Source organism: Perognathus longimembris, chromosome 5 (genome assembly GCF_023159225.1).
Source record: "Perognathus longimembris pacificus isolate PPM17 chromosome 5, ASM2315922v1, whole genome shotgun sequence".
NCBI lineage: Eukaryota > Metazoa > Chordata > Mammalia > Rodentia > Heteromyidae > Perognathus > Perognathus longimembris.
Window position 1 is genome coordinate 66,072,604 of NC_063165.1, and position 26,219 is coordinate 66,098,822.

The following is a 26,219-nucleotide window of genomic DNA, read 5'->3' on the forward strand; positions in this document are numbered from 1 at the left end:
AAAACATTATATCCACCAAACATTAATTTTTTTTAAAACCACATTAACCAAAATAGAGGAAAATAAGGCATTTTGAAATAACAACATACAGATTCAAAAACATGGGAAAGAAACATGCCTCTAAATCATTTAGGAAGACTACCTTTGTGTGGGGGTTGGGGGTAGGGGGTCCAGGAGCTTGAACTCATGATGTCCCTGCACCACAGCTCCACTTGTGGCTTTTTCAGAGGTTAATTGGAGATTAGTCTCAAGGACTTTTCTGCCAGGACTGGCTTGAACAGAACTGCAATCCTCAGTTCTCAAGACCTCCTGAGTATACTGGCACTGGCCGAATAGATTACTCTTAAATGGTATTGAGATCCTGGGATAACTGGGTTAACTTGGAAATGAATCTTCACTCAATGTTAGTAGAGAGGAGACCTGAACTTGGTTGCTCTCAGGTTTTTCATTTCTTTTGGAGGATAGGATCCCCAGCAGGAACCTTCACCTGACAGACTGTTGGTTTTTAAAAGTCTGACTTTTACAGAGATCTAGTTCACATTTGTAATCCAAACAGGCAGGAGGCTAATAAGGAAACAAGTTCAAGGCCAGTCTAGACTACACAGTGAAAAACCTTGGGGGGGAGGGGGTAGGTGGGACAGATGAATGAGAGCATGGCTCAAGTGGTGTAGAAAGGTTTGGATAGCAAGCCCAAAGCTCTGACTTTATCCTCAATGCCCTCATCTCAGCCCCCAGAACCACTATAATTAATTTTTTCACTGACCTTCTAAGAGGAAAAAATATGAGTGACTTATAACCCTGGAGTAAAAACAACCTTTCTAACCAAAATATAAAACTCAAAAGCTATAATGCTTTAGAAATTTATAATATCCAAAAGATGAACCATAGTAATCACATACAATGCTAAATTTCCAAATTACAATCTTCTCAAGTATTAAGAATGGACAACCAAGAATCTTGTAAATAAATAAAGGGAAATAAAATTGCCATTTTTACATTAATAAATGTATTAGTGCACATTAGTTGTATGGGGGGTGTCAAGGAAAGAATAAGATACGTAAGTTGTCTAATTTATGAACAACAATGTAGGCAGAAAATAAGCTTTTGCAAACTAAGTAGTCAGTCACAGGGGGGAAAAAATCCTACAGGCTTAAGCAGAAAGAAACATAGTGTTAGTAATCCCAATAATTGGAAGTTTATAGCTAAGGGTGTGGCTAAGCGGTACAATGTCTGTCTGACAAATGCTAATGCCTCTGACTTCGAGCCTAAATACAGAAGTGAGGGGTGGGTTTAATACCATAGGCGAATATCAGAACAAATAAATACGGAATCTGAAAGTGGCAAAGTTACCTAATGACTCTGTATGATGATTAGACAAAATTTTCGTTTACAATCCTTTCAAATACCTCATTTTATAGAAAGGAAGTTGTAACAATACATCCCTACACACCCTCCAAATTTCACTCTCTTAAAAGTGATAAACTACTAGTTTCAAACTGCCTGAAGTTCTTTATCATTATGAACCAAATAAGATTAACCCTTAAGATGCAAGGGACAAACCATGATTACAGAGCAAAAACATCAAAATCTGGTTCACAATCTGAAAAGCAATTATGTCCAAAACACAGGCTGGAGTTAAAATTTTAGTGTTTAAATTACTGATCAGTATCAGGGACTTTATTAGAACTGTGCTGAGAAATCTGTAAAATCCCTTAGAGAACATTCCTACTAAATTCTTTTGGGATATTTTCATTCTAGTCTAGAAAAATATTTCTTTGCTACAGAAGTATGACTTCAAATTCATTTATTTGTTTAGGTTGGTTACAAGTCTAAATTTATACCCTTTGTAAAGGGCAAAACAGAAACAAAGACCTTAATACTCAGCAAACAAACAATAGTAATAATTAGGAAGGAAAACAACTTGAATCTACAAAGTTTTTAAGTCCAACACTTAAATCCTAAAGCTTTAATTCTTCAATTTCAAAAATCATTTCTAAAAAACAATTTGTAAAAGCAAAGGAACAGCTAGCAAAAAATAGTAATAATGTAATCTTCCTAAATGGAAGCCAGGAACTATCCCTGGCACTTTAATGACTCCAATCTCTAATGCTAAATTTATTAAAAGAATGTTCATGGTTCAACAGAAATCAAGCCTCTAATTCATTTATTCCCTAAGTAAGATAAAGAAATTATCAGACTCACAACACTGCTTCCTTCAAACTTGACCAAGTTAAGTCACTCACTCTACCTTCTATATGTTTTCCATTGTTTATCATGGTGGCATCTAATTGAAACATAATATATAAACACTTTTCTTTCTAGATTTAACAAATATAGTTTATGTATTTAATTCCTTCTCAAACATATTGAAAGCACTTTATCTGATGGCTTAGTTCTTGAAGTGCCTTGGAGAAAAATATTGCATTTCTAAAAAATAAACTGATTAAATGCTTTTCAACTAGAGGCACTTGGCTTATTTGTGAGATGCTTTTCCCTGTCTAACTATATTTGTCCCCTTCAGCACACCAGGTAAAGATTACTGCTAAGAATAAGTTTGATTATAAAAATACAGTCCAAGAAAGAAAAAGTTTACTGGTATAATTTTGTTTCTCATAAACTACAAAGATATATTTAGTTATCACTTGCTAGTGCTTGATCAATTGTATCAGTTTACTGACTCATTCTCAGCCAGTGTTGACTTCCCAGCCTCAATTCTTAAGTTTTAACATCTCTGAAGCCCATCTTAGAGTAAATAGCCAAATCTGTGAGTCAAGATATAAATGTCATTGTTTAGCCCTGCTCAAACTGGTTTGCTTGCCATTTTCCTGCATAATTTGAATATATCCCTTGGAAGTTTCATTCAAGCAAACCACTAAAAAATCATTTTAGGAAGGGTTGAGAATTCTTACCAGAAGGTTGTTCTGTTGACACCTTCTGATAAAATCAAGAAAGCATGAGCATCAAAACTTGCAGAGTGGGCAGAAATTCTTGGAAGAAAATCCTGGAGATAATAGAGGAGAGCTCTTTCAAAGTGTGCTTGCAACATCAATGCCCTCCATGGCACTGAAGAAAATATGTTGAGAAGAAACATCTTAACATAAAAGATGTTTTAAACAATTTTATGTATACAAGTACTTAAAGGTGATCTGTAAATATGCACGTGAGAATAGTAAAAGGCAACCAACCCTCTGATTAGTGACAGTTCTCCCAAGTGATGCCATGTTAGGTACAAAGAAATTGCAAGGGCCTTTAACTCTCCAAGTCTAAGGAGAAATGATCTATTCCCTAGATTCTAAACTTAACTATTTAGGTAACTCTACCCATGGCTTACTGATGATACATCAAATCAATATGTACAGTCAGAATATCCTGTTAACTGTCATGCTTTGCACTCTACATTTAAGAAGCATTTTACTGGATTAGGAGAAGCAGTGGGGTTTAAATTCAGGGCTTGCCCTACCACTTGAGCAATACTTCCAGCCCTATAGGATTTTTCTAATTTAGAAAAGTCTTAATATAGTAAACAGTCTTTTACAGCCAGAACTCTAACATAGCCCAATATAGTAAGGGATCCACTGTACGTAATGAATTTACTTCATTCTCATGTATCTAAAACCATACTTAATGTCTCCAAGATCTGGATCATCATCACCAAGGCAACCTAATGTGTTTTTTTTTTTTTTAAAAAAAGGCTCTTAATCTGCAAACCAAAGGAATGAAGCCTATTTAGCTTCAGCATTCTTGTGCACAAGGCTATGACAGTAATCTTTAAAGTTACTACCCTCCCCTCAAAAAAAAAAACCAAGAAACCTGTGATAACATCTTGGAGCTTTTATGTCTACATTTAAAGACTCATAGTAAACATTTTATAAAAACCACTTTAATAAAAACCACTACAATAAAGTGATTTCATTGTTAAGATTAAGGCTGAAATCTACTCCTTAGTACAGGGTAGGTCAAACAACAAAGATGAGAGGCAGGGGGAAAAAAAGCGGCAGGCACTGGTGGCTCATACCTGTAATCCTAGCTACTCAGGAGACTGAGATCTGAGGATAACAGTTCAAAGCCAGCCCAGGCAGCAAAGTCTCTTATCTCCAATAAACCATCAAAAAAGCTAGAAATGGAACTATAGATCAAATGGCAGCGCACTAGCTCTAAGCAAACAAAAAAGGAAAGGGAAACAACCCTCAGGAACTGTGCCCAGGCCATAGTAGTTCAAGCTCCATGACCAGCACAAAAAGAAAAGAAACTATGCATGGTGGCAGTGGCACATGCCTGTGATCCCAGCTACATAGAAGTACAAGTAGGAGGATTTGGGGTTCAAGGGTCCAAAATTGAAAAACTAAAAGCAAAAGGACTTGAGATGTAGCTCAAGGGGAAGAATGGGTAAGGGAGATTCTTAATTAGCTTTACTTGCCATAAAGTAAATGACAATGTTCCTTCTTTGAAGCCTCTTTATTGGACTTTCCAGAGAACTCCAGAATATCAATTTTAAATGGGACTCAACACTTCTGTATATCAAATGTCACCCTCTCAAGCCAGGGAGTTATGGATAAGTAGAGCAAGCAGCACATCCTTGAATATGCAAAACAATATTTCAGAGATGGTTATAATTTAATACAGGGTACTACCACAACTGTCTACCTATATATGGAAGAACAGACCCTGGTATTGTCACCAGATTAATACCTATAATATTTAGGAATTTTAAGAACTGTTAAGGGACAATGTAACAAAAATTGGCAAAATAAAGGCTGTCTGTAGAACAGCATATCCTAAATCAAACAAGTATAAAATTTCACGGATCTGTAAATCAAAGTTCTAGTGTACTCTGCAACTAAAAGTAAAGGGTTATAAAACTCATTTCTGGCTGAGAAAAAGGGTAAAAGAATTGCCATTTTAAAGTCTAATCTTTTTTGAAAAGTCATCTGTTAACATCTGTTAAGTTTTCCTATGTTCCTAAAGATATATAAACAGTTCCTTTCCACCAATTTATCCTACTTCTTGAAACTATCCAATGGAAATAGATATAGAGTGAGATCAGACAGACAGACATAGGGGAAAATGTAGTCATTACTGAAGAGTAGCTGAACTTGATAGATCCTACAAAATATTAAGCCACCAATACAAACAATATTACACATTAAGTTGTTCAAGATAGATTCTACTTTTTATAGCACATACTAAAAAAAAAACCTCACGTGTGCTAAGAATGTGTCTCCAAATACAACTATGGGCACAAAGCAAAATCTGGACTCATGGATACATGGCTACAAACAGGGGTTCCTTGAAACATAGGGGACAAGATATCAATGATAAAGGAGAGTCAGGAAAAATTACAAGGAACAAATTTGGAACAAACCAAGTTTGTATATCATACCTATAATGGTATGAAATTACAATTATGAATGCATAAACATATAGATGTATATTTTTAAGAATGTGTGTGATGCCTGGCCTAGTGGAACATGCCTGTAACTCCAGCACTTGGGAGGCCTATTCAATGTGTTAAAATTCAAATATAAATTACACATATTTACACACACAATTTGTCAGGTACAGTAGTCTGTAATGTCACCTACTGGGAAAGTTGAGATACTAAGATCATTTGAGTCCAGGAGTTCAAGAACAGCCTGCATAACACAGATCACATTAAAAAAAACTAAAACTCAACTTTGAAGATTAAAGACCTACATAATTAAATCTACAAAACTGATAATTACTGATACTTATTTCAAGCCAATGGACAGATCTAATTAAAATGCACTTTTATTAATTACACAAGTTATTTCATTATAGAATAAATCCTAGTTTCAAAAATATATAAGCCTTCATTAGTTGGGAGTAGAGTGTGGTTAAGCAGTTAAGAGCACTTGCTTAGCATGCAAAAGGCCCTATAGGTTTAATTCCTAGCACACACACACACAAATATAGCCTGCTCCTTTATTATTGAGCATTTTAACTGTTAATAAAAAAACTATAGAGGTCAATGAGGGTGCCAAAGTCCAGTGAGCAAGCAAGAACACAGACAAGGCAGGCTGCACCTCTTTAATGCCTAACCCAGCATGTCCAGCCCCTCTGCAAGGACTGGCTGAGCCAGGTTTACAATCGGCAACAGGATGTGGCTTAATTAACAGGAACAGCATGTAACTTAAATTCAATAAGCTTGTAAGAAATGTCTTAAAGTGTTAGAGGAAATAGATGTAACTAAAGTTTAATCAACAAAGGACAAGCCACCTGGCCAAAGCAAGAATTTTTCAGAAAAACAACTCTCACAAGATTGACAGAAAGGAAGCAGCCTGCTTTGATAGAAAAGGCCCACTTTTACAGAAAAAGTCGGCTTTTCTCACAATTTATTTGGTCGATTTATACTGAGGACTAGTATGTACTAAATACACGTTATCAAACTACTAGAAAACAAGTAAACAAGATGGTTTGAAACTATGAAAACAAAACAAGAAAGGGAAAGTGATAGAGGAAGTGAAACTAACTGGAATTTAACAATAACCCCCCCCCTAAAAAAATTAAAAAATCTATGGAAAGGGAAAGAGATATCTATGATTAGGTAAATAAATTAAGAAAGAGGAGAATGAAGTTCAACACTAACTCAGGCAGAAAGGTTCACAAAACCCCTTCTGAGAGAACCCTTAAGTGAGTACAGTGATACACACCTGTCATCCCAAGCTATGAGGGAGGCTAAGACTGGGAAAACCGTGATACTGGTACAGGCCAAGGCAGTAAAGCTGGACATAACAGTGTATATTTGTGATCCCAGGAAGGATTGGAAGCCCCAAAACAGCAGTATCATGGCTTATGCATTTCCTAAGACATGAACACCCCCATCCTAAAAATAACCAGTAAAAGATCGTGCTGAAAGCATGGCTCAGTGGTGAACGTGCTAGCCTAGCAACTATGAAGCACTGAAATCAAACCTTAAGACAACCAGGTGCTTATGGCTCATGCCTGTAGTCCTAGCTACACAGGATGCTGAGATCTGAGGACTGCAGTTTTAAACCAGCCCAGGTAGAAAACACTCCCCATGAGACTTGTCTCCAATTGGGAGCTGTGGCTCAAAGTGGTGTGCACTAGCCTTGAGCAAAATTGCTCAAGAACAGCACCCAGTCCCTGAGCTCAAGCCCCACCACCGACACCCCCCCAAAAAAGTACATATAATTATGTTAAAGTATTTCCAAAAGTACTTCACACAATCAACGATCTTAAAATTTGACTATTGTGGAGAATAATCTATCAAATACAAACAAAACGTAAGCCATATATAAAAATATAGTTTAAATTGTTCTAGGTAAAAGTAAACAAGTGAATTTTTAACATTTTAGCCTAATATATTCTAAGTACAAACTACGTCCCTATTTTTTTTTAAACTTTTAGTTTTTGCTGGAGCCTGAACTCAAGAGCCTAAGCTTTCTCCCTCACAGCTGGCACTCCTATTATTTGAGCCACACCTCCAGCCCTTTTGAGGCTAACTGGAGACTGGAGTCACATGGCTTCTCTGACTGGGCTGGCTTTGGAGCACAATCCTCCAGGTCCCAGCTGCCTGAGTAGCTAGGATTACAGCCTGAGTCACAAGCACCAGTCATAAATTATTGATATGTTTTATGTTCTTTTCAAACTACTATAATTGAGACTAACACTTTTCAACTCAGTGACTGGTGACTACCATTTTGAAAAGAGCATTTTTGTAAAGCAAATGTAGGTCAAATCATTACTGTGGGGATCATCCCAGTCAGTCCTTGTAATTTTCATTGTACTAGTTTTAATTTGCAAAGTACCTAATTGTACTTTAAAAAGAACTACTATATGGTTAAAAAAAAGACAAACTATATATAGAGGCAAAAATCAAAGTGTGACTTTTGAATCAGACTCTTAATTCCCTAGACTCAGCCTTATTATACACACACACAGTCTTAATAAAACATAGCTAAGGCAGATAAACCAAAAAACAGGCCAGGATACTTTTCCGGTCTCAGTACCCCCATCATGCTCCACTGTGGAACTCCTCAGTGACTTAATTTTTACAAATTGCAGCCAGGCTCACAGGGCTCATACCTGTAATGTAGGCTGAGATCTGAGGGACTGAAGTTCAAAGGCCAGGCCAGGGGAAAAAAGTCTCTCTGTGAGACTCCATTTCAAAGTAATAAGCAAAAAGCTAGGTTGGAAACATGGCTCTAGGTGATACAGTGACAAGGAAGCCAACTAAGCTAGAGGTCCTAAATTCAAACACTTGAATTCACACCCTCAGAATACAACTGGCACAACACACCCATAGAATACAACTACTTCACTATAATCTATAATAGTTTTATCATTAGTGATAGAATACCTAATGTATAATTTAGCTGGTATCCTCAAATTTCATTTAATATTAGTCTAAATGAATAAGGAAATTCATTATGCATGTTACAGTACAGTTTTGTAATCAGTTATATTCCTAGTAGCATATCGTGGTACATGCCTATAAATCCAGGAAAGAGGAACCAGGCAGCCTGGACTATAAACAAAAAGCAAGACTTTTCTCTAAAAAGAAAGAAAGGGGGGAGGGGAGGAAGGGAGGGAGGGAGGGAAGGAGGGAGGGAGGGAGGGAAGGAGGGAGGGAGGGAGAGAGGGAGGGAAAAAGAGAAAGCCTGGTGTTGGAGGTGTACTCCTGTAATCCTAGCTACTCAGGAGGATGAGATCTGAGGATCACAGATAGAAGCTAGCCCAAGGCAGAAAGTCCCCACTAGACTCTTTATCTCCAATTAACAACTTAAAAACCAGAAATGGAGCTGTGGGCTCAAAGTGGTAGAGCACTACTAGCCTTGTACAAAAGCGCTCAGGGACAGCACCCAGGCTGAGTTCAAGCCCCATTACTTGACAAATAGAAAAAAGAAAAGTAATCCATGGCAGCTCTAAAATTGACTCTTACCCTTTATAAAGCAACTGACATTTCATCCACCTATTTCAGACCTTATAGATTTACTTAAAACACCACAGAAACGGTCCTCCATGAGCCAGAAATGTAATGACTTAGTTTTAACTTCTATTTCAAATTGTATTTAGAGGTAGACTTACTTATAGCTCAGAGGTAGAGAATGTTTATAATACAAAACTCCATTTACCACCAACACTAAAAAAAAATTACTACATTTAATTCAAGACTATTATAATGCAATATTTCAAAATCTAGTATGGTAAAGGTAGTCTCAACTACCCCTGAGGTTGAGACAGGAAAACTGCAGGAACACAAGGTTCCAGACCCTATGCTGCATCAACACAGCCAAATCACATTTAAAAAGAAGTTTGGTTTCATATCTGTCAGTTAAAACATCACTTTAAGCCAGGTACAGTGGTATGCACCTGAAATCTCAGCTCTCAGAATGGACAGCAAGGATGCAAGGCTAGAAATAAGCAACATAGCCCAGGCCATGGAGGAAACGCCAGTCTCAAAATCAGAAAAACAGCTGGGCGCAGGTGACTTATGCCTGTGACCCTAGCTACTCAAAGAGGATGAGTTGTACTCATCCTTATGTATGAAACTGTAACCCCTCTGTACTTCACTTTGACAATAAAGAAAAAATGCAAAAAAAAAAAAAATCAAATACAGCCCAGGAAAGAAAGTCAGTGAGCAAAAAAAAAAAAAAAAGCCAAAAGTCCACCTGTAGCTCAAGTGGTAAAGCTCTATAGTGTTGAGTGAAAAATCTCAGGGACATTGGCCTGGCCCTGAGATCAAGTCTCAGGACTGGCCCATGCACACACACAGATATAGATACATCTATGTGAATATATGAAAACAGTAATAGCCACAAGAGAACATTTTAATGATTAAAAAAAGCATTTTTGACTACTGAAATACACAAAGACTATATAGCAAGTTATGTTTAAAAATTCAATTGCATGGGCTGGGAATACTGCCTAGTGGTAGAGAGCTTGCCTCATATACATGAAGCCCTGGTTTGATTCCTCAGCACCACATATAGAAGAAGCTACAAGAGGTGCGGTGGCTCAAGTGATAGAGTGCTAGCCTGGAGCAAAAAGCAGCCAGGGACAGTGCTCAGGCCCTGAGTTCAAGGCCCAGGACTGGCCAAAAAAATCAATTGCAAAGATCAATTTTATGAAGCACATACATTCATCTCTTGGATTTCTGAGTCTTCTAGTTAAGATAAAGTATAGCACATATTCTACCTTAATCAAACTTTTTAAAAAGGTACTTTAAAAGTACATTAGTAATTCCTAAGATGTTACTATAGGTAGAAAGGGCACAAAAGCCAGATATTTCATATCAAATTATATCCCACCATCAACTGTGTAATTGCTAACTTCCCATTCTTTAGCTTCCTACTGATTTATGGAGCTGTTGACACATTTCTCTGTAATTAAAGATCTACTATTAAGCCAAAATTTAAAAAGACTTTGAAAAATACATTCAGCATGTAAAATCTTCAGCTCTTCACTGATTGTAATTCATTTGTGTAATGGAGTTTCAGTTCATTAAATGTTTAGACACCACTTTTTCAAGACGAAATACAGGCTACATACTTCAAAAAGTAGTACCACTACAACTAATGCTAGTGGTATTCTTCTACAATGCCAGCACTAGGAAGTTGAAGGAGAATAACCGACTTTGGAAACTCAATGAAAATTTACAATTATAACCAAATGTGTGCATTTATGTCTGTGAGGGGAAAAGAGGGCACAATTCAGAATCATCCATATACTTAAACAGACCACTACAAAAATCAAAATGTTAACAGCTCTTCAATTTCAAGGCAATGTATGAGTTTCTGCTGAGCTTCTAACAATCTCTGATCAGATGCTTTCTAAATTAGAAAAAAATTAAACTGCTCCTATGCAACCAGGCTCAAAAACTCAACATCTTATACTGTATAAGTCTATACACAACGTCTATACACAAGTCTACATGAAATGATGGGGAAATTAAAAGGACAGAAAATATGCAAGGAACTAGGGATGAAGTCAGATTAACTACAAAGGACTTGAGGGCAATATAGAGGACAATCCCTTCATCACCAAGGTGATGGTGACACAAATGTAAAGACTATAAATTGGTGAGGAAGTAGGAGGCCCTGAGTTCAAACCTCAATCCTGCTAAAAGTAAAATGATTAAGTCTGTTTTGGGGGGGGAGGGAAATTTACTAGACTCAAATGTAAATATTGAAGCAGTACTTCCATGGACAAAACGTTTCTAGCAGACGCTAGACAGAAAAAAAAAAAAATACTGGCACCCTTAGCTCACGCCTGTAATCTTAGCTACTCAGGAGTTTGAGATTAGAGAATTTCAGTTCAAAGTCATCCCAGGCAGAAAAGTCCTATGAGACTCATCTCTAATTAACCATCCAACCCCGGAAGTGCTGCTGCTATTTGGTAGTGTTAGCTTTGAGCACAAAGAGGCTCAGGGACAGTACCCAGGACGAGTTCAAACCCCAAAACCAAGGGGGGGGCGGGGGAATACCGGGACCCACTTTGATACATCAAATCCCTCATTTTGTGCAGTAACAAGTGAATATGGCTACATAAAATGCCAAACGTTCAAACACGAACTTTTAGGACACACAAATGTGGCTAAATGGCCTGCCCAACTCATGCCAAACCCACAGTTCACTTTGAGGTAAAATGAATGAGTCAAGTCTAAGTAGACCAAGCAGTAGATTTACATAAGAAAAGTAATCAGTAATACTCCAGAGTTTCACTATGGGAAGTTTGTTAGCATTTCCCCAACTTTAAGTCCTCAGCTCCTCCCACAGTCCCCCAGATCCACACATACCTAATGGGCCACTCCCACTCCCCATTAAGACCTACCTACTTCCCCCTTTAGCCTCAGAGAGAAGCTGCCACCTGGATAAGGTGCAGTTGCCATATTGCTCCCTCTCCCGTGGGAGATATGGCCCCACTAAGAAACCTCCTTATAAACCACCTTCTCCTGTCTGTGACTATCTCTGTATGGTCCCCTGGGATGGCCGGGACATATCCTGTTAAAGTTTATTATGAACTAATTAAAAGAAAAATCATGAGAAACAAAAGATTATAAGCAATTTTTACAAAGCCAAACTAAGTGAAAATTGTGCAGCAGACTAAATGATAAAATTTGGTAAGAAATTATGTCCTACCATCTACATGATACAAAAGAACTTGTTAAAACAAAGTAAACGCTTTTCCAATAAGCTAGAAACTGATACTTCACCCCGTGAAGGTTAAAGATGATGCATTATTCTAGACAGAAAAAGTTTGTATTAAGTCCATTCCTTGTGGGCCAACTAAGCCCATCATGTTCATTGGTTCTGGGACAGCAACCACTTACTTTCAATGAGAACAAGTCAAATATCTTAAATCATTTGTCTTAGATCATTTGTCTGACAGCAAGTTTTAACCCAGAATATAAACCAGTTGCATATTAACTGGTCATACTCTAAAAACTACTTTCCAGCAGGCACCGCTTCTATTTACGTAGACTACCTAAAAAAATTTTACATTTTTTTGTATAAAGCCTGAAAGAATTCATTATCTTCTGCAAACTGTGACTACCTAGTGTTATAACCACGTGACGAACCCACAAAACTAATCGGTATATTAAAAAAAGGAAAATCTGGCTAAAAATAGGAAATCATGATCAGATACACTGAAATGAAAACGTGTGAGAAAATCATTCTACATACGCACAATACCTATTAGAAGAAGGCTCTTCACAAAAATAGCCAAGACTCTCAAACATCTGAGATGCTTGGCTTAGTGCGATTGACTGACAGACAACAGCTGGGGGAGATTTTGTATTGATCTTGTAACATCTTGGCATACTTGAGGAAAAAGAAATCGGGAGAGGAGACCATTACAATGGCAAAAATAAACTATTAGGATTTCATTTTCAGTTACATGATCCCCCCCCGCCCCACACACACAGAGAGAAAGGCCTTGAGAAATTCCTCTACTTCAGAATGTTTCCCAGCCCTGACCCCATAGTAATGCGTTTCCTCAAAGGAAACGAACAAAAAGAACCTCGTGGAGAAAAGAAAAAGGGTGAACAGAAACCTCTCACAGGGTAACTGATAGAAAGAAGTCACCGCCCCACCTGCCTCACGGAGTCCACATTTTAAATATCTTTAGAACTCTCCCCCTTTTCTTCCGTAATAGAGGGACTTAAGGCGCCGCCCCAATTTCCCAGGCCGCAAAAAATATTTCGTTCCGCCACATTACTCGGTTTTTCTACTTTACACTCTCCCACCCGACCTCCTTCAGCCGGCTCCCCTCCCCCCTCGGACACTAGAAATTCGTGGGCCCCGACCCCAAACAATACGAAGGTGAATTCCTCGGATTCCGCCCGGCACCCTCCTCGCCGGCGGCGAGGAGGGGGTCTGCACCAGGGCCGCGACTCTCGGGCCGGGCCGGAACCAGCCGGGGTCAGGCCAGGGGGGCGGGGGAGCGGGCGGGACTGCGACCCCACAGCCGCCCGCCCGGCTCCCACCTCAAGCGCCGGGCCTGCGCGCTCCGGGCTCCCCGCCGCTCAGCCGCCGCCCGGCTCGCACTGGGGCCTCACCCCCAGCCAAGAATACGGTCCTCACGTGGGGAAAGGCCAGGGGCACCGGCGTGGGGCTTCAAAACATAGCGGAGCCCGGGCCCCCGAGACCGTTAAACCGCGGGCGGAGTGGAGAGCAGCGCGGAGCCTTGTGTGGCCTCCGGCTTCGGCCTAGCCGCCCTTCTGGCCGCAAATTCCACTCTCGGGGACCGCCTGCAGTCCCCCCAACCCGCCCCAGTCCCCGGGAGTCCCCCACGACGCGGCCACGGGGCCAATACCTTATAGAAAGCCCCGTTGGAGCCGCGAACCTCCACCGTCAGCTCCGCCATGTTGGAACCGCAAAGGCCGCCGGGAAGAGATTCTAGAAACTTTCCAACCCGAGGGGCGGGGGGAGGGGCGTGACGGCGCGGGGGGCGGGGACGGGGCGGGGACTGGGATTCCCCGCCCGCGTCCCGGGGTCTCGGCGTGCGGCCTCGGCTCTCCCCGCGGCTCCCGCGCTCCTCGCCGCCCGCCCGCCCGCCCGCGGGACTCCGCACGCCCACCGCGCACGCCCGCGCGCTCCGCACAATCGCCCGACCTCCGCTGACCCGCCTACGTCTCCGCCCCGCGGGCCGCCGCCCGGCCGCTCCCGTCCCCCGCCCTACCCCGGGCGAGTCACCGGGACGCCGCCGGGGCTCCGAGCCTTCGGGGTTAAACCGGAGACCCACATCCTCCGCCCGCAGCTTGCCCGGGTCTCATTCTCTCCACCTCCCCACCCCCCGCCAACCCCACCCGTCCCCGGCTGTGGAGAAGCCAAGCTCAGGCGCGGACGCGCTTATCCCAGGTGGTCTCTGGGAAGCAGCGCCCCGGGCTCCTCGGGGCGCCCGCCGACCCCGCCGACCGCCGGGGTGACCACCTGTGTTTCCAGCGGACGTCTGACAGCTTGCTGCCGACGCCCCGCCAGCCAGGCCCGTGGAAGCTGCTCCAGCGGGGGGGAAGGTTGCACTCCGCATTCCTATTTCCACAGGAAAACTTTTTCTCTAGTGTTTCAGAGTCTAGGTCCGTGAAGCCTGGGCTGGGTTCCCAACGTGCCGTCCTCCGGCCGCAGCCTCAGGAGGCTGGCCTTGTAGGTGTGCCGCCACCCCCAGCTCCCACTTGCTGGAGTTGTAGAAGGGATGTGTGTGTGTGTTTAAGTGCAGTTCACTTGGTGGTGGTTTTGTGCTAGTACTGGCACTTAACTCCGTGCTTGGGCACTGTTCTCCAATACACACACACACCAAGGTTAACACACCCTACCACTTCATTCCCTAAAACTCCATTCCCAGTTTATTGGTGGTTAATTGGATTTTCCTGCAGAGGCTGGCTTCAGATCATGATCCTCCGATCTCCAGGCCCCTGAGCCAGTTCACTTTTTTTAAAAGTATACAATGAAAAGGTCTTCGGTATATTCATTCATAACTGTCCCACCATTATAACAGCTTTAGAATTTTCTACTCCAAAAAGCGGCACACACCTGTTTGTATTCACTCCCAATTTAATCCTGATACCCCAAGCCCTAGTATGCTGTCAAGATTTATCTAGTCTAGATACAGCATATGAATATAAGTATATAAGTCTTTTATGACAACTTTAACAGATTATTTTCAAGATTCAACCATGCTACAGTATGGATCACTACTCACTCTGGTCATATCCAACCTTAGGATTGTCTGGACATATCATTGGGTGGTTCGCAAATGCTTTTGCTTTTGATGTTGAGGGCTGAACCCATGGCCTCGTGTATTCTAAGCATAGGATCTACTACTGAGCTGCACCCTAGCTTCTTAACTCATTTATTCATTCATCCGTAGTTATATAGGGAATTTCCACATTTTTACTATTAGGAATAACTGTTATGACGATTCCTATTTTTGTACAGACAGATGTTTTCATTTCTCTTGGATACATATCTAGAGTGGTGTTTCTCATTCTGGTAACTCCAGTGTTAAATTTTCGGTGGAATTGCCAGGTTATGGCAAGATCTGCATTGTCACTAGCAATGTATGAGGGTCTTACTTTGCTTAGGTATTTTTCTTTTTTTCCTCTTCTCTCCAATTCTCTTCTTTGTTTCTATGTTTTGGTCTTTCCTGTGTGTTTGTTTCTTAGTGTGAGGGCTTTGCACTTGGACTGCAAAAACAAAAAATTATATTCCAATCCAACCTAAAGTATTCCATATTGTTTAAACCCTGAAAAAACAAAAGTTAGATCCGTTTCAGCATTGTGATCTGAAACATTTGAGTTTGGAGCCCCCCAGCTACCAATTTATTAATACTGTTCGATGGGATTTGCGGTGGGATTCCTGATTTTCATTAAGTAGCTGAGCTATTAATAGCAGCCAGTAACTCATCTGAGATCAAACCATTTCTACATGGGAAGTTAGTATTTAAACCATTCACTTCCCATTTAGTACACTCGCATGGGTGACTGTAGCCCCCTGTAATATTCACAATGACACATGATACATCTAATTGATTGCAGCCAGGTGGATGGAAGCCGGAGTCTGATAGGCAAGCACCACCTGTGCAATAATTCAAGCCCACAAACTTAATTTTTTATATATACCTATTTTCATCATCTTAAAAAGATGTTTCAGTTGAACTGTAGCTCAAGTTGGTAGACCACCTGCCTAGAAAATTCAAAGTCCTGAGTTTAAACCTCAATATCACCAGAAAAAAAGTTCATTTTTATATTAAAAGGAAAACATGCATTGTTAAAAACAGTGTATGTGCATGTTTAATTCAGAAGTTAATATTCCAAAATTTTAATACTGTCATATTTCCAGAACTTCATAAAAATTTACAAAAAAAAATTTAATTTTTCCTCTGTCCTGTTTTTTGCAGTGAATATATCACTTGGTTACTAGAAAATGAGAGATTTTAGTTTCTTAATATTATACCATGGATAATCTGTAGTCATTGGAAATAAGCCTACAAATGACATTTTACCAATGTAAGAAAATACCTATTATGTATCTATAAAAAGGCTGTCACATATTACATATGAAATCTATTACATGCTGAAAATATATACAGACACTATTCAGTGAAGATGTTCTATAATGCCTTTTATATGGCTAAAGCAGGATAGATCAGGGAAAATGAGGGACAGGAGACAACAGACAAATTCAGAAAAATACCATATTACTAAATAGCATGATTTAAAGCAAGCCACAGGCACCATTTTCTTTGCTGTGAGTCTGTACTCCCTCAGTAAACATAACACTTAGTAAAAAGAAAATAGGATGGAAAAAGTTATTTCCCTGTGACGTGGTCAACTTGCCCAAATAATCAAAATTAATGTGTTCTGGAAACTGAGTAAGGATAGTTTAAAGAAAAACACTTTTCCTAGAAAATTCTATTTGTCACAAAAAAAGTTTGCAAAGTGAAAAACTTACCTCAAAGATGAGCTTACATATTAAAGGGATCTGGCAGAACCTATTCTTTGTATTGTAATGATCTAAACTTAATAACTGGACCAACCTTGAAATCTCTGAACCCAATCAATAAGACAGTATAGAAGAAGGAATGATTAAAAATCTGGTTGTCAGCTGGGTGCTGGTGGCTCGTACCTGTAATCCTAGCTAAAGGCTGAAATCTGAGGATCATGGTTCGAAGCCAGCCCAAGCAGAAAAGTTTGGGAGACTCTTATTTCCAACAAACTACACAGAAAAAGCCAGAAGTGGCATTATGGCTCAAGTGGTAGAGTACTAGCCTTGAGCGCAAAGAGGCTCAGGGAGAGGGCCCAGAAAATAAGGGAGGGTGTGACACTGTTCAAAATGAAATGTACTCAATACCTGACGTAACTGTAAACCCTCTGTACATCACCTTTACAATAAAAATTAAAGAATAAAATACTGGTTGTCAGTACTTCTCCTAAGGTGAAATTGAGCCTACTCTTCAACCTACTTTTTCACCATAAATACCCATGGTAGTAGTGTAACTCATTATACCTGTTCTTAAATGTTCCCACACCCATGTCTGAGTGTGTGCTTTGTTTTGCTTTACTAATAAACTTCTAAACTCAATAAACTCAATGTGTCCTAAAATTTTTTTCAACATCATAAACTCAGTACCTAAAAGTCTTCTGGAAACCCTTCCCTGGAGAATTGTGGGTTACAGGTCCAGAAATGACTTGCCAGGTATGATTGGAGGCCTGAGTTTGATCCTGCACTGATTAATGAAGAAAGGGGGGGAAAAGGCAGATTTGGACTGGGGCATAGATCAAGTGGTAGAACATTTGATCCTAGGTTCAATCTGTAAGAGGATATGAATTTTACTAAAATATGCTTTTGGGGAAGTGGCATTTTTCCTAGCACCTTTTTTTGCTTTCTGTATTAAAAAAATAGTACCATGGAATTGAACCCAGGGTTTTGTGCATGCTAGGCAAGCACTCTACCACTAGGCCAAACTCCTGGCCCTTCAGCCCTAAAAAAAACAAACACCTTTTGTACTCAGTTCATCACACAGACACTTAGACTATACAATGAAGTGATACCCAATTCTAGATTCAATAATAAAGGCAATTAAGATCTTTACGCTATTGTGATTTTCTTCTCTTTTTTTTTTTTGATGTCATGATTCAAATAGGCACCAAAATTGCTATGAGCACTTTTTTTTCCTTTGACACCTTGTATGCCCAGCTGAAGAAAAACTCGATCTTTGATACTTTGTGACAATATTTGTGAGTTATCTTAATGAGATCTGATACTGAAATACATTATTATTTTGATTTTCAAAGTAGAACCCTTGAAAATAATGCTAACTTGTCTAAATTGAGATTTTCTTCAGATATCAAAAGTGTAAAGTCTAAAATAATATTCCAAAAGACAGTTCCTTGAACAAATTGTGCCCGATTTTAAAAAAAGACAATGAATGACTAGGTAGGTATAATTTAAAATATTTTAACTTTTGTTGAATATTTTCCCATAGCATATTATAATTGAGTATGATAATTAACATTAAAGAAAATTACATAAAACCCAACTTTGGTTTTTTGGCCTTCCTGAGGCTGGAACTCAGCTTCTTGCTCAAGGCTAGCGCTCTATCACTTGAGCAGCCTCAGATAACAGCCTCCTGAGTAGCTAGGGTTACAGGTGTGAGCCACCAGCAAGCACCCAGTTAAAAACTCAGGTTTTGATTTCAGTTGAATTCAAGCTATATTGCTATATTGAATGGCTTTTTGTTTTGTCTTGTTTTTATATCTGTATTGGGGTTTGAACTTAGGGCCTAAGATACTGAACCTTAGCTTTTTTGCTCAAGGCTGGCACTCTAGCACTTGAGTCATGCCTCTGTTTCCAACTTTTTAGAGGTTAATTTGAGGTAAGAGGCTTGTGAACTTTCTTGCCCAGGCTGGATGCTGTCATCTTCAGATCTCATCCTGAGTAGCTAGAATTACAGGCATGAGCCACTGCTGCCCATCAGTCTCTCTGTTTTGAAACAGGTTCTTGCTCTGGAGTTCAGGTTGACCAACTCACTATGCAGCACAGACTGGCCATCCTCTGCCTGAATCTCCAAAGAATGAGTCTTGTATGATAGTAAGGTTTTGATATCAGCGTCACTCACTTTGTTTTCTAAGATACAGGAAATCCAGAGTGAGAGAAAGAAAAGGAAACCTCAAGTTTGCACCTCAAAAACTTAGCCTCAGCCAGGCACTGTTGGCTCACTCCTGTAATCCTAGCTACTCAGAAATCAGAGGATTGTGGTTTGAAGCTAGCCAGGGTGGGAAAGTCTGTAAGATTCTTATCTCCAATTACCCAGTAAAAAGCCAGAAGTAGAGCTATGGCTTAATTGGTAGAGTGCCAGCCTTGAGCTGGAAGAGTTAAAGGAATGCACCCAGGTCCTGAGTTCAAGACCCACTACTCACATTAAAACACACACAACAACAGCAACAACTAAGCCTTATTTACCCCAAGTCCTGACCTAGCAAGTTGAAAAATAAAGCCAAAAACATCATGTTATATAATATTACATTTTTTTGCTCTTTGTTTTCAGTTTTTTCCACAGAGCTCCTTAATATAAGAATTGCCACACATGGTTGTTCATGACTATAATCCAAGCACACAGGAGGATGGAGGCAGTCTAAGTTACAAATCAAACCAGAAAACTTTTTAGAGCCTTGGGAATTTCCCAGAGTGCTGACAATATCCTTTTGTTGTGCATTTTGAGCCCCCTTTTTATTGCAAAAGCTTATGCTAAAAAGATGACCCAGGGTGTGGTCCCTAGACAGCTTTCGAGTAGGGTGGCTCACCAGAAAGACCAAGAAAATGACTTGAGTACTTGAGCTTTCTACCCTTTTCACTGACCTTCAGAGAGAAAGAAGGAGGAATTGAAAATTAAGCTGTATATAAACTGTGGAACCTTGAACTTTGATGATCTTCTAGGCTGACACTGATGATTGAAATTCTTGGGTGCTGGTAAGTCTAGCATGCCCATATGCCCTTGTCCTAATACATCTCTCATCTGACTGTTCATCTACATCCTTTATAGTATCTTTTATTGATAAGGTAATAAATGTAAGTAAAGCACTTCCTTAAATGCTGTAAAACATCCTAGGAAACAGCTTAATCCCAAAAGGTGGTCATGAGAACCACAACTGATAGCGGATCTCTCAGAACCTGGGGCTTTCAAACTGACATCTGAAGTGGGGACAGGCTTGTAAGACTAAGCCTGTAAGACGATAGCCTGTGAGGTCAACACCAAATGTTGTTACCATTAAAAATATTAGGATACCCCACTGGTGTCTGCTTTGGGCTTGGTATATGGGAAAATCCCATATATTTGGTATCAGAAGTGTATTGTGTTGAAAACAGAAGATAATAGTTATTTGTTTTCTGCACTATATACTGTAACACCTGGACACTGGAAGATTAGCCAATAGGGTCACCATTATGGACTGTGGGTACAAATTTCCCACTTGAAATCCAGCTGTCATGTTTTCTTCTTAGCTCATACTATGTGTGAGCTAGAAAAAAAAGTTTTACTTATTATATTTTGATAAGCCACAAAAACATTGGGGTTATCATGGTTACCTAATATAGTAGTTAACATTAATTTGACAAATGCAAATGTCCTTACTACTCATAACAACATATATTGTAACTGGAACAAAGATTTAAATAATCATAATTTAAATAATCATAAACATAGTTGTATCTTTGTATCCATGGGATTTACTGACTCCAGGACACCTAAAGATACCAAACCTTGCAAATGGCTCAAGTCCCTTATATAGCACAATGTTGTATTTGCATGTAGCATTCCCTTGTTTACTTTAAATCATCTCTAGTACATATGATACTCAATTCAATGTAAATAATTATGTAAATTGTTTTTACACCATATTGCTAAGGGAATAATAACAAGAAAAATCTACACATTTGGCACAGACACCTTTTTCTCAAATATCTTTTATGTGAGGTTAGTTGAATCCAAAGGTATAGGCAGATCCCTCAGATATATAGAACTAACTGAATGCATACTTTGGTTTTTCTTAAGTGTTTTTGGGGCTTGGACCCAGGGCCTTGCATATACTAAACATGATGTACTCTTACTACTCAGCTATTTCTCCTGTCCCATATGGGTAATTTTAAGCAATCAAATTATTTCTGCCTTAAATAAATATCAAGAAGCCAATGATGAAAGACTTTATAAACTTGAATACGTAAGCATTTTGAATGTTCACAGAAAGAAAAATTACCATGAACATAATTATAAGATTTCCTGTGGACTAAGTATATGAAACTAAAAATGGTTAGGTTTTTTATTGACAAGGATCATTTACAAATAATAAGAAAATAAAAATAATTTTATAGAAAAATTAACAAAATGCAAATAATTGACATGAAAGTAAACATAATATATTTAGTAAAAAGGCTCAGTTAACCTCACAGTAAATGAAATACACATTAAAACATCATCTATACTCTACTATCTCCTTTTCTGTTTTTGATAAAACATTTAATTCAGGGCTAGGAATGTGCCTTAGTGGTAGAGTGTTTGCTTAGCATGCATGAAGTCCTGGGTTCGATTCCTCAGTACCACATAAACAACAACAACAACAAAAAAAGGCCAGAAGTGGTCCTGTGACTCAAGTGGTAGAGTGCTAGCCTTGAGCAAAAGAAGCTCAAGGACAGCGCCCAGACCCTGAGTTCAAGCCCCAGGATTGGCAAAAAAGAAGAAAAAGAAAAGAAAGAAAAAGGTTAATTATTAAATTAAATTAATAATTAAAGTTTGAGAGGCAGGGAATATGGCCTAGTGGTGAAGTGCTCACCTTGTATACATGAAGCCCTGGGTTTGATTCGTCAGCACCACATTAAAAAAAAAAAGCTGGAAGTGGTGCTGTGACTCAAGTGGTAGAGTGCTAGCCTTGAGCAAAAAGGAAGCCAGGGACAGTGCTCAGGTCCTGAGTTCAAGCCCCAGGACTGGCAATAAACAAAATAAAGTTTGATAATTAGTTGTTAGAAAAAATGAAAAATTCTCCATACTGATAGAAAATTATGTGCGATGTCTTTAGAGGCATATTTTAATTGATCATACCACTTAAATCAGCAATATAATTTATAGGAATTTATCCTACAGATACATTCAGTAAGTTGAGCAATTGTTCATAAGGATTTTCATGTGTAGAAGAAATTTGCGGTCACAATTAAGAAAAAAGAAGAAAGGAAATTAAAACCAGAAACAGCCTAAACCAACTCCTAGTGTAACTAAAATCAATAGAATTGAACACTATGCACTCATTAAATGCAATGGGACATGGCCACGGTTCGTAAACTGCACCAACAGACACAAGGATTAGGCAGTATGAATTCACAGGACTACCATAGGATATTTTTGAGATAATGACACATGACACCGTTAGACATGACACAAACTACTATCTCAGGGTAGTTCACAGTTTCAATTTTAGATCATGCTACAGTATTCAATGATTTCATATCTTTGCAAATACAAGTTTTCAGTAAATTGATGTGGCCAAAAATAAAAATAAATGTGAGACAGGAAATTAAGGTGGCATAATATTACTTGCTAGGGACCTGAATTCCATCTGGAAAATCCCTAAAACCTTCTACTGGTTGGAAGTAAATTGTAGATTCTGCCCCCACAAAAATATGGACACCAGGGAGCAATATCAGTAAGGTTGGCCCAGAATTCTGCCCACTAAAATGTAATGAGAAGAGAGGCTACTGGTGATTGAGAATTCATTCATTCTACATTCATTCATTCACCTAGCAATTCATTCATCTGTCTGAGCATTTAGGACAGAACCTAGGCATATACTGTGTGGTCCAGAAGTATTGATTACCAGCATTTCTTGCTTGTGTATTGGTCCTGGGGATAGGACTCAGAGCCTGGGCACACTGTACTGTCCCTGAGCTTTTTTTGCATTTAAGCCAGATCTCTGTTTCTGGCTATTTTGGGTGCTTAATTGGAGATAAGAGTCTCACAGGCTGCCTAAGCTGGCTTTGAATGTACCTGAGATTACAGGCATGAGCCACCAGTGCCCAGCACCATTTTTATCTATTACGTTTTAAGCAGCTATTGAAGATGATATATGCTCAATGCTCTGTGTGGTAAAAAAAAGAATTGAAAGGAAAATAAGATTGATCGCTGGTGATTGTTTAAACATATATAAGTATTTATTATTTGGAGCAGCACTGGGGTTTGATCTAAGAGCCTTGGTGCTTGTTATGCAAGCACTCTACCACTTGAGCCCACCTCTAGTTCCTAATCTCTGGAGACTATATACTTTGAAGTGTGGAGTCCATACTCCAGAGATTACATAACTGTGTATCACAGAAGGTGAGTATTCAAAGAATGTCAGCTTGCACTGCGAAGTCTGTAGCAACAAGTTAGTGACATCTTAAAAGAAACTGTAGTTTGGGGTTTTTGTTCAGACCTGTTCTAGAGTTGGAACTCAGGACCTGGACACTATCACTTAACTTTTTTGCTCAAGGCTGGTACTCTACCACTTGAGCATACCTCCACTTGTGCCTTTTTTATGATTAATTTGAGATAGGAGTTTCACATACTTTTCTGCCTAGATGGCTTTCAACTATAACCCTCAGACTTCAGCCTCCTGAGTAGCTAGGATTACAGATGTAGGCCAATGCTTCCTCGTGAAATTTAGTTTTTGTAGTCAAGGGAGGAGACATTTTTAAACCTGAGAACAGCATGCAAAATGATCACAAATATGAAACAGGAAAATTTAGCCCACTGTAGCTCTTCTCTCAGTTCACATAGAATTTTGGAATATTTCTATTTCTTTGTATTATTTACCTATTTGCAATATTTTTATTTATATTATTTTCCACCAGCCTTGAGGGAGCTTGTGGTGGGGGTGGGGTGGTTGTTTTTAGTGCTGGGAATGGAACCCAAGACTTTGTGCATGCTAGGCAATTGTTCTATAAAGGAGCGATACAGCCCCAAATATTAAACTATACTTGCTATTTAATAAATACTTGATGAATAGTTGGATAGATTTGGGGTTTCAAAGATTACTATAGGCTATACTGAAAGATTTAGAAATTATGTATTTCAGGCTGGGGATATGGCCTAGTGGCGAGAGAGCTTGCCTGGTATACATGAGGCCCTGGGTTCGATTCCCCAGTACCACATATACAGAAAACGGCCAGAAGTGGCGCTGTGGCTCAAGTGGAAGAGTGCTAGCCTTGAGCAAAAAGGAAGCCAGGAACAGTGCTCAGGCCCTGAGTCCAAGGCCCAGGACTGGCCAAAAAAAAAAAAAAAAAAAAAAAAGAAATTATGTATGTCTAATATAATAGCATGATAAAAGCAAGGATGCTAGCAACTAACTGGCTGAGATAGACACTTACTAGCTCTAAACTTGAGCAAATTCTTTAATTTCTTTGAGTCCTGGCTTCCACATGATCAAGATAATGGTCACTTGGAAAGGTCGAACCTAAAGATTAAATGAAACAATATGCAAAATACTCTAAAGAATGTGAGGGGGCTGGGAATGTGGCTTAGTGGTAGAATTGCTTGCCTAGCATGCAGGAAGCCCTGGGTTCCTTTGTTCAGTACCACATAAACAGAAAGAGCTGGAAGTGGCTGGCACTGTGGCTCAAGAGGTAGAGTGCTAGCCTTGAGCAAAAAGAAGCCAGGGACAGTGCCCAAGCCCTGAGCTCCTAAGCCCTAGGACTGGCAAAAATAAAAAAAGTATGTGTGGCATATCTCAGTTACTCAACAAATGTTATAAATCATCTCGATGACAATGATGATCATGAAGATGATGATAATAGGGCTGATGTCAGAGAATGAATCAAACATTGCTGTTTAGAAGTAGTAGTTCTGGAGGAATTTTATAAAATTGAAAAATCAAATACAATTGAAAAATTCACAAGTAAAACCTGAAGGGTGGGCTGATATTGTGGTTCAGTGGTAGAATATTTAGCACGTGTGAAACCTCGGATTCAATCTCTGACACAACGAAAAGGAGGAAACAATACTGAAAGTAAAACAATGAAAATACATATAAAATACTCAGATGCAACAATATTTAAAATGTTGACACGGTGGAGCTTAGTATCTGGAGATGGGAGAGGCAAGGATTCAAGGGACAATCATAATTAATGATACCATTATTTAATATAGAACATATGGAAAGATGCTTATTTATTTATGTGCTCGTACTGGGGCTTGAACTTGGGGCATGGGAACTATCACTTAGCTTTTCCTCTGAAGGATGGCACTATCCCACATGAGCCATAGCTCCAGTTGTGCTTTTAAGTGGCTTATTGGACATAAGAGGCCCATGGACTTTCCTGCCTACGCTGGCTTTGAGCCAGATCCTCAGATCTCAGCTTTCTGAATGGCTAGGATTACAGGTGCAAGCCATAGCACCCAGCACAAGATACCTTTATTTATGAAAAGAGACCATGATTTCAGTTTTGGAATTGCTGTGTTTGAATTGTTTTAAAAACTTTCATTAAGCCATGTGCTGGTGGCTCACTCCTGTAATCCTACCAACTCAGGAGGCTGAGATCTGAGGATCACTGTTCCAAGCCAGCCTGGGCAGGAAAGTCATGAAACTTTTCTCTTTAACCAGCAAACGACCGGAAGTGGATCTGTGGCTCAAGTGGTAGAGTACTATCCTTGAGCACAAGAGCTCAGTGGCAATGTCTAGGCCCTAAGTTCAAGTCTTAGGTCTAACCTAAATAAGTTTTTTCAAAAGAGAGAGGCTGGTGAGTGGGGGGAGGAAGGAAGAAAGGAAAGAGAAGAAAATTCACAAATGTAGAATTATTTTAATTATGGCTGCAAAGTGCTTTGATAAAAATAAAATTTTAAATGGTAAAACTATCTTTCAGCAAATCTAGCACTCAGGAGGCTGAGGAAGGAGGACTATGAGTTAAAGGTCAACCTGGATACATATCCATATCTTGTCTTTCAGCAAAATATTCAGTAAAGATTTTAGAGATATGTAGTATACAGATTAAGTTGGGAATTTCTGCGTAACATTTAGCAGTTAAGATAAGGAAAATAGATGAGATTTCCTAGGAAACATTTACAAAATTAAGAATAAGTGCAGCTTATAGGTGGGGCTATTTGAAAAGAAGCAGCTAAACAGTTCAGGAGACTCAACTTTATTCATAATGACCTTGTATTTCATAGTAATGATGTTAATAAAATAGAGAAAATAAAGTATCTGACTAATGTACTAGATA

General features: G+C 39.4%; 1 protein-coding gene across 7 annotated transcripts in view; it reads right to left on the bottom strand.

Annotated features, from left to right (window-relative positions):
• Nucleotides 1-13,898, bottom strand: part of Fxr1 (FMR1 autosomal homolog 1) — a 52,881-nt gene extending 38,983 nt beyond the window's left edge. For all 7 annotated transcript variants that reach the window (XM_048347054.1, XM_048347051.1, XM_048347050.1 and 4 more), the window contains exon 1: nucleotides 13,801-13,898. In XM_048347054.1, the coding sequence (XP_048203011.1) occupies nucleotides 13,801-13,851 (51 nt within the window). In that variant the 5' untranslated portion in view covers nucleotides 13,852-13,898. The remainder of the gene's footprint in view (nucleotides 1-13,800) is intronic.
• Nucleotides 13,899-26,219: the final 12,321 nt, after the last annotated feature.